This window comes from Corvus brachyrhynchos, unplaced genomic scaffold (genome assembly GCF_000691975.1).
Source record: "Corvus brachyrhynchos isolate BGI_N302 unplaced genomic scaffold, ASM69197v1 scaffold21, whole genome shotgun sequence".
Taxonomy (NCBI): Eukaryota; Metazoa; Chordata; class Aves; order Passeriformes; family Corvidae; genus Corvus; species Corvus brachyrhynchos.
This window is the reverse complement of record NW_008236924.1, coordinates 7,364,387-7,375,498: the sequence shown is the minus strand read 5'-3', so window position 1 is coordinate 7,375,498 and position 11,112 is coordinate 7,364,387. Positions and strand designations below refer to the sequence as shown.

General features: G+C 42.2%; 1 protein-coding gene across 1 annotated transcript in view; it reads right to left on the bottom strand.

The window, feature by feature from the left end:
* Positions 1-67: 67 nt before the first annotated feature.
* Positions 68-11,112, bottom strand: part of RBM27 (RNA binding motif protein 27) — a 20,637-nt gene continuing 9,592 nt past the window's right edge. Inside the window, 14 exon segments of the mRNA XM_017728258.1 lie at positions 68-354; positions 961-1,071; positions 1,538-1,624; positions 1,890-2,081; positions 2,175-2,279; positions 2,696-2,860; positions 2,969-3,043; positions 3,545-3,667; positions 4,488-4,616; positions 4,716-4,967; positions 6,119-6,272; positions 6,555-6,702; positions 8,483-8,632; positions 10,599-10,733. Coding sequence (XP_017583747.1) covers positions 268-354; positions 961-1,071; positions 1,538-1,624; positions 1,890-2,081; positions 2,175-2,279; positions 2,696-2,860; positions 2,969-3,043; positions 3,545-3,667; positions 4,488-4,616; positions 4,716-4,967; positions 6,119-6,272; positions 6,555-6,702; positions 8,483-8,632; positions 10,599-10,733 — 1,913 coding nt within the window. The 3' untranslated portion in view covers positions 68-267.

The following is an 11,112-nucleotide window of genomic DNA, read 5'->3' as shown; positions in this document are numbered from 1 at the left end:
CCCCCCCCCCTTTTTATCCTTCTTAAATAGAAAAAAAATCACCACCCTGGTGAGCTTGATAATCCTGTAAGAAGTTCCTGGGCCTTTGGCTAGCTCAGTCTCACAGCTCTGTGTCCCAAATGTTTTCATACCAAACTGCTCATGGTAAATCTTGTGGTTTGAAAAAGAAAGTAAAGCTTTTTTTGGCTCATCAACTTCCTTAAATAAACGTTTAAAAGATGTAGTTTGAACTATATTCCTAAAATTATACATTTCGAACATCAAGTTTCATCTTCTCCAAGAACGGGATTCATCCTCATCTTCATCATCATCATCATCATCTTCGTGCAAAAATAAATCTGAGGTTTCAGTCTCCTGGAGGAAGAAAAAATGAACTTTTAGACACAAGTTCCAAGCTATGCCCAGGGACACATCACAGCACACAGCACCAGCTGTACTGGTATCTGGTTTGGGTATTACCGCGTGTCCCACAAACACAAACAATCACATCCCATCACTTTTAGGGGAAGAACAGCAGCCTCATATCAGGAAAGAGAGCAAAGCTTCAGAGGAAGCAGGAATAAACCGCCACTCACCCTCTCCCAGACAAGGTTTCTGTTAAGTGCCACAACAAAATAATCTTTAAAAGCTTAAGGTGTTAAGGTGAATTACAGGGAAGAACACACAACTTCTCCTACAGTAAAGCACTAAGAGTGAGGAGTAAAAGGCTTTGCAGCCTGCACATACAGAATCTGAGGCTTGTTTACATCATTGACAAATTACAGCCCATCCACAGTGTCTTTTTTTTTCTTCCCATTTTCTCTGTTTTACAGTGTACCTGACTACTCAAAACCAGTTCAGTTACTGGTTTGTAAAAACATATTTTATGAAATTTCTTCAGCGCACAGGAAACTGTATCCTATGAGTTCTCAACCATTAGAGTCCAGTAAGAATGATAAGGTTATTAAGAGATCTTCATACCTCTTCCTTGGACTCCTCTTCCTCTACTTCTGTGGACACAGAAGGTACCTTGGGTTTGTGCCACGAGATCTGGAGCCGTCGGTCCTTGAACCGGGATCCCTGGTTAGCAGCCTGAGTTGTGTTTAAACCAACAGATTTTCAGAGAGAGGATCAAGTGCAGAACTTTTAACACCAGCAACAAGCCAGACCCAGTGCACGTAGTACAGATCTCAAATCTGTGGTTTGAAGATCTCAAATATATAAACCACAATGACCCACTTCACTGTTCCAAAAGCAACTCCAGCTACACCCAAATCTGCCAAATCCTGCTCCTGCCCCGGCACTGTGAGAGGATGAGCAGGGCTCTGAACTGCCAGGGACATGCAGCTTTATCAGGGAAAGCCCTGTGTCACTGCTCAGATAACCAGGAGGTACTTCCCCTTCAGTGGCACTACCGGCAGCAGCACCAAACACTATCAAGCTCAAACTGGGGGATCAAAGCCTCTGAAATTTTAAAATACAAAGGTAGACACAAGTAATTAAAACCTCTTATCTTAGATGTGTGGGAAAAAAAAAAATAATCCACGATTCTACTTACATTCTCAGCTTCTGAGCGGGACTTAAAAGTTACAACAACACTTAATGGGGAATCCTCTTCTTGAAGGTCTTCGATATCTCCAAATTTCTGTGAGGGTAAAGTTCATTAGGACCGGCAGTAATGTTCTCCTCCACCTCCATAATCATGTGGTACAATTGCAGTGTACTGAAGTGACACTGAAATCTGATTTTTTGGACAGAAAAGTGAGAGCCAGAGGACTCCCAGCTGCATCAGCCAGCAATATTGCAGCGCTTCTATTTTTAGGCAAAAGCTCAGATTTATTGCTATTCTAAGAGAAGCTTGATTTTACAGCAGGAAAAGAAATGTATAGTGATTTACAGGTCACACTTACAGAGAAGTGCTGTAACAATTCATCTTTTTCCTCTTCAACGAAGCCTCCCACGGTGAGTGCTTTGGGCCGATGATCCACCACCATGTGGTTCAACATTCCCCGTCCTCTGCCCCCACGGCCCCGGCCCCGGCCTCTGCCTTGGGCTGGCGCTGTCTTTCCTCGACCAACAGGCAAGATTCCTAACCGAGCAGCCTGGGGAAAGAACACAGCCATCCCCACAGTGAGAGGATCTGAAACCCCCAGAATTCATCAATTCATTAACAGCAGCAGTGCAGACCAGCTCACCTCCACCTGTAACTGATTGAGCTTTTTCCGCAGTTCAGTCGTGTCCTCTCCAGAGGACAGTCTCTTATGGAAGTCCAGCTCTGCGTCCAACAGTTCCTTCTGTGCCTGGGAGAGAAGGAGGTGGGAAAAGAAAACAGAAGGAAAGGGCAGAACTGTAACACCTACTTGTAATGTTTTATTCCACTTCAGCAATACCTTTGTGTAAATGATACAGACAGATCAGGACATGATAGCCATGCTTTCCTCTAAATTCAGTTTGTTTTAATTGCCTCTGTGTGTGTGTGGTCCCCCCATTTCTTGAAGGGCCCAGAATTCTCTGTTTTAGAACTGGAACAAGCATGAATGAGCTACAAGCAAAACTAGGTCATGGAGTTCCTTCAACCACGGCTTGTTTGCCCGTGGTTATCGCTCACATTACAATGTTGCTCATAAGTGTTTTGATCTAATGCTGCTGCATTTTTAAGACATTATTAAAAACAGTTACAAAAACCAAGTAGGCAAGTGTGTTGCACACTAAGTACCTCTGTCTTGGACTTCAGTTTGGATGGTGTGGAGGTTGTAGATGAGGTTTTCAATTCATCCTTTAGCTGAGATATTTTTCCTGTTAGTTCTTTTAAAGTCTTCATAATTTCTGCTCTCTCTTCTGGTTTCATGGCCTTGTTTTTCTCCAGCTTGGATATCAACATCTATACAATAATAAAAGAACAGGAACATAAAATTCCAGGAAAAAAAGCCCTGAACAGACAGGTATCTACAAAATCAAAATGTATTTACTAGCCACATCCCAGACTTACCTTCTGGCATTCTATTTGTTTTTCTAACATCTCCTGCTTCTTTTTCCTCATATCTTGCTGGAGTTTCATTGCCTCCTAGATAAGGAGAAAATTCTTTCCATCAGTAAAAAGCAGTCTAGCATTATATGTACTCATACAGATCCTATTATCCTCTTCAAGCTATGGAAGTGAAGTCCACAACAAAAAGTACTGTCTGCAAAAAGCACAAGTCTGAAGTGCAGCTGATTCAATAAAAAGCTGCTAATTTCCTGCTGTAAGGTACTTTACTAACATTTTTCCCCCTTCAGACACCTCTTAAGAAACATACTGTGCACTGTTATTCAAATGTCTCAGACCTGCAGAGATTAAACTCAGAAAACCCAACATGGCCAAGTGTGTTGAGTAGGACACCCCAAAAGGACACTGCACACATGATTAGCCCCAGTGCGTGTTTCAAAACCGTCCCGTAACAATGACCAACTCCACACCCACATATAAAGCTGTACAGCAGTAGCTGAGGTTTCAGGTGCTCATCAAACCTTGCATTTAAAGCACTTTGCTTGCTACACTGTCAGTCAGCCATCAGTCATTAAGTACCTGTTTTTTTTTAAGGGCTTCTTGCACATCATGAGGTTTAGACCCTGCACCAGACTTCAGAGTTGTCTTCAAGTTTGGAGAACTGTAAAGCATTTTTGAGTGGCTTGTAGAAGTAGGAAATATCTGAAATAGTAAAAACACACACTATATGTATAAAATATGGTATAGTTTAAGTTGACTGTGATATACCAGCAGGGAACTTCAGAGGATCCCTGAAACACCAACATGAATGCACAGATTTGTGCAATGAGGCAGAAAGACCAAGGCAATTAAAACACATGGATAAAGACATCAGTTCAGTTAAAAGGATTTCTGCCAAAGATACTGTCTTTCCTTCTCCATGGCAGACTCCCTTTGCATCCCGATTCCCACTAGGACACTGCTGAAGGCGATGATCTGCATCTGAAATTAGCTCTGCAGTCACAGCCCAGCATCTCACTTTCTGATCAAGTAAGGCAGCAAAAGCCACTCCATCCTTCCTTTCTTAAAAGGACTTCCCCATGGCCCAGAACACATGCTGCACTACGATATCAGTGTGAATTGAGCAGTATCAGCTTGAACTCTGGGTACAAATACTCTATAAGCTTCTAGCACTGCTGTTAAAGCACAGCATAAGCTCAAAAATTGCTGGGAAAGCCATTACATTTGTCAACAAAAGGCTGGTCTCACATACCGGTTGTCAGATTTGTTTACTATCAAGCACTGCCAAAAGTATTTTATGCAATTCAAAACACTGATACTTTGTTCCTGAAGTCATTGTCCCTATTTCATATAAACAGTTGATGAAATGAGGAAGAAGTGACTGACCATGGCTGCGTGGAACATTACTGAAAAGCAACAGAACCAAGCGGGAACAATTCACAAGTTCTCTTTGCTTGTTCCTTCCTGGCTGACAAGCCAAAGCTGTACCTGAGAGCACAACCATGGTCCACCCTCAACATACCTGAGACTCCTCCACCCCAGCCCCGGGCTGGCTCAGCTCAGGCTGGCTCCCACCCGCTGCTCCAAGGCGCCTTTTCACTGGGACTTTGTTAAGGACATAGGCACCAGATGCCAGGGGTTTGTTCATCACCTGCGTATCCATAGATTTGAGAACACCAAGATTAGACACTTTGCTTTTCTGCAGCAGCAGTCACTTGGGAATGCTGCTGACCTCCCTGCCAGCACGTACCTTGGACAGGCTGCTGTGCATGGTCACGGCGGGCGGTGTGGCCAGGGCCTGCTGCTGCAGGTGCTGCAGGGCCTGGGGGGTGGGTGGTGGCTGCTGCTGCAGCACTGGGGGCTGCTGCTCGCTTTCCCTGTGCCACAGCACCCGGATAAACCGATTGCTCAGCACTGCCTCCGTGCTGGAAATTGCCTTCCTTGCCTCATCGTTACTCAAGTACTGAATGAGAGCAGCTTCAGGATCGTTCTGGAAAGCAACCTAAAGCAAAAGTTCATAAATGTATTATTTCCCAAGGAAGAAAACATTTCAATCATTAGCAAACCCATCTACAAATAATCTGCAGTGATGAGTTGGGTATCCAGTGTATTAACAGCTCAAAATACTGGTAAGACATTCTATGCAATTAAAGCGAAGTACCTTTTGGCAGACATTACATGTACTTGCAGCAAAGTCTATATACATTTAAATAAATAAATAAATAAATAAGACTCCTCTACCAACAACATCATGTACTCAGAGCACTGTGCAGTGCCCCTGGGGTATGTCTGGTATCACTGTGGTATCCCAAAGGCTCTTTATCCCAGTCTCCTGAAGGACAAGTGCTGCCTGAGGGTGCACAGTGCAAGGCCTCACCACACCCTCAATGCAGCAGCATCTCCAAGTCTTGAATAAACATATTTTTCCTCCAAAAATTAATATCACAGCAATAAAAATGTATCTTGGACTTTCTAGTGTAGTGATTGAGATAGCATGTTTGAAATGCATTATTCATTAGACAGGTGAGAAAGCACCACAATATCTTTTGGCCTAAGACAAAATGATCAAGAAATACAGAGGCTTCCCAGATAGCTGTCTTTTATTTAGACCTCTAACTGAGGATTTGAGAGGCAACTGTTTTATCTAGAAAAATAAATGGAAATTAAATGCTATTTTAACTATGTTTTTAAAGTGCTTTTTCTGTTCTTTTACAGGGCAAGGGCGCCACTGAGTTGGAGCCAGTTCTAGGATGCCAAGTGGTAACAAACTGAAGCAGATAAAGACTCTCCTGTAGCACCTTTGTCAAAATCCTGACCATCAATTACCATAAGACCATCATACAAGACTAATTGTCAGATCATCTCTTTCAAAAGTTATACTCAAGTTGCTCAAAAACCTGAGTTGATTCAGACACTGTTAAACCTGCAAGCCTTCCAAATATAATTAGGCATCATAAAGGCAGAAGCCAATATGGTTTTACAGAATTAAGATAATAATACACAGTAGACCAAGAAAAGGTTTTTCTGAACTTGATTACCTCCTCTCCCAATTTGTCTCCACTAAGATTTCTCAAAGAAAACATACAGTATTCAAGCATGCTTCAGGGAAAATAAAGGACCCACACACAGACAAAACTGGACTTTGGTTTTTACCTGAATATTTACAATAGTTCCAAATTTGCTGAAGTGTTCGTTGAGCTGTGTAATATTGTTCAATTCTGGTGGGATTTTTCGAACTTCTAATTTTGTATTAGTATACTGATTCTTTTTCAAAAACCCTGGCTTATTCTGGTTGTTATTTACTTGCCTAGAGAAAAGGAGAACAGGAAGAGTTCAGATAAGTACATGTGTGCCCAAGCAAGGCAGCAAATGTTAACACACATCTAAATGGCATTTTCCCCCTAAAAAGTACACCCTCTAGACACTAACAAAAGAGCTCCCTCCCAACCCCACGTTTAGTCTCCATACTACGTGGACACAGATTTTCTGACTTAACCATCCCAAATTACAGAGACTGGTGAACAGCAATGTTCACAGCACTAACAGCAATCGAGTACATTTGAATTAACGACCTGCAGCTAATTCTTACTTTCCCAACCAGGGCTTCTTCAATGGTGGACATTCCATGCTGCTTGGAGATCTTTTCCTGCTATCTGGTTCCAGGACAACTCTAGTGACATTGCTGCTGTTATTTGTAATGGGAATGGGAGGTTCAGTTTGGATGATAATGTTGGCAGCTGGAGGGAAGGAAAAAGGCCTGTGTTACTCCACCATGCATGGAAAAGCTTTCACACAGCAAAACAGAACTGAGGTTAAAAACATAAACATCAGGAAGACTTTACCAAATTGGCCAGTTTTGTTTCTGAACAAAATCATTCAGATCATTCCCTAGCCTAACTAAACATCCTGAGGGAAACCCACATGGTCCAGCTGGGAGGGATGGGTTTTGACCTTTAAGGTTCGAATTAGCTTGAAGAAACAAAGCTAAAACTCCATCTTTCAGGTACTAAAATCCCAACAAAAAAGAAAAGGAGGAAAAGAACCACGGGTGGGTCCCCAGGCTTTAGGTTAGAGCTCTGCAAGGGCAGGGGCTGAATTAACAACCAGCTTTCACTAGGTGAACCCTTGACAGGGCAAAAGCAGCCAAGAACCTGTTGTTTCCACTGCTATCCCACTGCCAGCCCTCCAGCCAGGTTTCAGCAACAAACTGTTAATTAAGCACAACTATCACACTCTTTAAGACATTAGATTTAAAGTTTGAAGCAAATTCTACCAACACAGTTTGCTAGAAATTTATTTGCAACCTTTTCAAGATAATGCCCTTGGTGTTAGTCTCCTGTGAATGCCAAATATTCAACCCCTAAAAAGAAGTCTGAGTTATACAGCAATTTCTATGGCTTTTATGCAAGCCAGGGCTCTGCTGGTTACACTGGTGAGAACAGAGACTGGGCATTTCTGGGTATGGCATCCCCACTTTGGAGGGTGATCTGAGAGCAAACCTTTCACACCTGTGACAAAGACAATAAAAAGTGCTGTGAAGGCCCACCACTGAGCACTCACCCCTGGTTACCCCTGGGATGGGCTCTCGGAGAGAACCTGTGGGGCAGCAATTAAGCCTCAACCCTGCCTCTGTGACAGTCATTAAGATGCAAACAGCAATTTCTGCAATAACATTTAACCATATTCCTTACAGGATGAGTCGCTGGAAGGAAATACTGAAAGTTAAAAAAAGAAAAAAAAAAAAAAAAATCTTTCTTATCTACTGAGTAAGAAACACTGAAGTATAACAGCAAACCCCAAAATTTAACATCTTTGGTTTTAAGAAACTGGGCAGGAAAAACATGAGGGAAAAAGAAAGTTTTGCTGCTACAATTAAACTTTCTTTAAAGAGCCTCGCCTTGTTCTCTTCCCTAGAGGATACTTTGTACACATCACCACTAAGAGACAGCACCCACATCCATTCAGGTAGGGGCCAGGATTTAAGCGCAGACTGGGATTCCCATGGGCTAGGAAATGGGAATGATACCTGTGATGTTCATTTCAGAGAGAACACCTGGCTGACAGAGTCAGACCATCAAGCACCAAAACATGCCATGATAGCTCCCTTCTTCACTACCATGACAACAGCCAGGGCAAGGAACTTGGATCATCATTTCTGTGCCCATGGCTAATCAAAAGCATTCTGTACACTGTGCTGCTAAAGCCATCTTTAGGCACCATTTTTCTTTCTAGGAGCTCTCAGTACCTGGAAAGTGCCTTCACAGGCTTAAGAGGAATAAAACCCCAACCAAACAACCAACCCCTTGTAGCACTCCCAAGCAAGTGCTTATTTTTAATCAAAAAGGCTGCTTTGACTTTAATACAGGCATATTAGCACTTAAAAAAGGTAGAATGTCCAAAAAATGCTCTGAAACACTAGATCAGTGAGAAAAACTAGTGCTTTCAGCCTGAAAAGGGGGAAAAGTGTTGACGGTCTTGGACAAAAATAGCAACAGCAATGACCAGAACCCTTCCTACCTCGAGGGTTTGTATCCATCTCCCCAGATGTTAGGCCAATTAGATTTGGACGCTGCATTTGTGCTCTCGTAAAGAACTGCCGATACTGAGATCTACCAGCACTGGTAATACTAGGAGCTTCAGGGTTATAGCCATCTGGCTCATATGTATCTACAAAAAAAGGAGAGAAATGACAGAATTTTTCAAGTGAGTTTAAGACTCGGGGTTAATTTTCCTTTAAGGAAATGCATGGATGTCCAAGAGTCAGAAGTTGTTTTGGATGAAGAGAAGAGAGGTGGTACAGCCAACCTGTGCAGCCGTTGCAAACCCTCACCTGATCTTCATGCCTAGCCTATCAGGACACATTCTCTTTTGGCTTTTATTTTGCTACTATTTGTCCAAAGCACACAGGTCACAATACAGAGTATTGCTGATCCACTGCCTGGAAAGGCCTGAGGTGTCTGTGTGACAGTGTGCAAAACATCTAGCAGTGTTTTAAGGGCAACAACACAAGATTTGGTTTTGACATTTATACTGTAGAGTCTAAGATGCAAAGAGATTTCCAGCCTTTGCTGCCCAACAGTCTAGTTCTCTTCAGAAAAGAAGTTTAGGTGAAGAACATACTTAAATGATTTCAATCAAAGAAAGTTGAGAAATGAGGTAATGGAACCAATACTTACCTACTGAATTCTCTTTATGTAAGAGTGAGATCAGCTGCCTAGCTTAGCTAAGGTACTAATGATCATTTTCATTAGAAGGGGTCACCACAAGAATACAAGATGACAGAATTAACTCCTATTGATCATCAGCCCAAGGTCCAAATTGAGGATAATGCATTTTTTTATTGTTAGAAAGGAAAAGCTATACAAAAACTAGAATGAATGAAGTCTGTGAAGAGCCTCCATAGGAACAGTACATCTGGGAACACAACGAATGCCTCTACAAGGCATTCAGACAGACATGAACCCCTCTAAAATCCCAGCTCCTTATTCTGCAGCGACAAGGACAACTCTACAGTTAAAATCAGATAGCAGAGCCTGAAACTGTAAAACAAGAACATTCTCTAACCTCAAAGGAGCTGAACTACAAGCTCCTCTTCCCTGATTTAGAACATGATTGACTGCAAGAGGGCAACCAGCAGCTGTTACCACAACAGTCCAAGAACAGGACATGAGAATCTCCACAGAGGTTCTGGAGAACAGAATTACTGTGAAGCCCTGTAAGCTAGGACAGGCAGAATCACCCATCAGAAGTTCTGGAGCTGAAAGGATCAGATGGTGACACCTGAACACCCAACAGGACTTGGGGATAACTGAATGATTATCTAATAAGAAATTTGAGTGACTGAAGTTTTGAAAAACATGGAAGTCACAAATAAAATGGCATGGATCATAAACTGAACTAGACCCCCTCTTTGAATAAAATTCAGAATATTTTTGTTAACAAAGATGAGAATATTATAAAACAATGACATTTAATTATCTTATTTTGGTCATATAGAACATGGAAATGCCATTAGAAATAAGCTTTGTTGTATTTAAATTGAGCAATCAGGACTTTCCAGGTATTTTGCTATTTTCCCTTGTAAAAACATGTAAAAATTTTGAGCTCTGTTAAGGAAGAGGGACATGTCCAGTGAAAGCTATCAACTTTTAGACAGCTAGAACCAGGGTGATTCCAGAAAAAGAACAGAAAAAGTACTGATGTCTATGAAGACTGTACAGACTATTGTGATATACAGCTGGAAAAAAAAAAGCTCTCATCTGTATTAGTCCAAACTGGAGAGGAGTAAAGCCTAAGTTAAACAGCAATTATAGGTTTGCAGGTCCATCTTTCACCTCCTAATGTCCTAGTGAATGGCTTGAAGATGAAAGGAACATTTCTTATGCAACAATCTGATTGCTGTGAGCACGTGAAACCCAAAGCTCCCCACAGTGCTCTCCCTCAGACCAGGACAGAGCCCTGCTGCCATTCCATACCAGAATGGATGATGGGCTGACCCAGGGAGAACCATCAGACTTCTTTTTAGATTTGTATATATTGGAGGAAGACAGATCATAATTTCTAATCACACATCAACAGAGAAAATTTTAAATTTTTACATCAAACAGATTTAAACCAAAAGGCATTTGCTTACGTTCTGACACTGTATAGAGCAGGTTCTGGGGCAGAGGAGGAGGCAGCCTTGCTCCTATGGGTGCAAGACTGGGCACTGCGCTTGTCCCCGGCTGGTCACGACTGTTTATCAAGCTGGACTGTGTTAAAGGTGGTCCTACAACGACACCACAGAACAGATCACACACTGACAGCTCAAAGGCAAAACGTGCAAACAATTCAATGCTGCGTTTATGCCTCGCTTTCAGAAAGGTCAGGGCTGCAAATATCTTCAATCCCACTACAGTTAACAGCAAACTGAGAAGCCTGTTCAGGTAAATTACTCTGATTCCAACACCTTTTCTCTTCCTCAGGAGAGACAAAGCTTTAAGGAAAAAAGAGAGTGTCTTTTCTTCCCCAGAGGTTTGTTAGTGCTAGAGATGGCTTAACTACAGCAGCTCCTCCCTCAGCTCTGCCACGGAGAGCCAAGGCTTGCTCAGAGCAAGAGATCAGATCAGCAGCATTTAGATTGCAGTTCTGAAACAAGAACTGCAGGG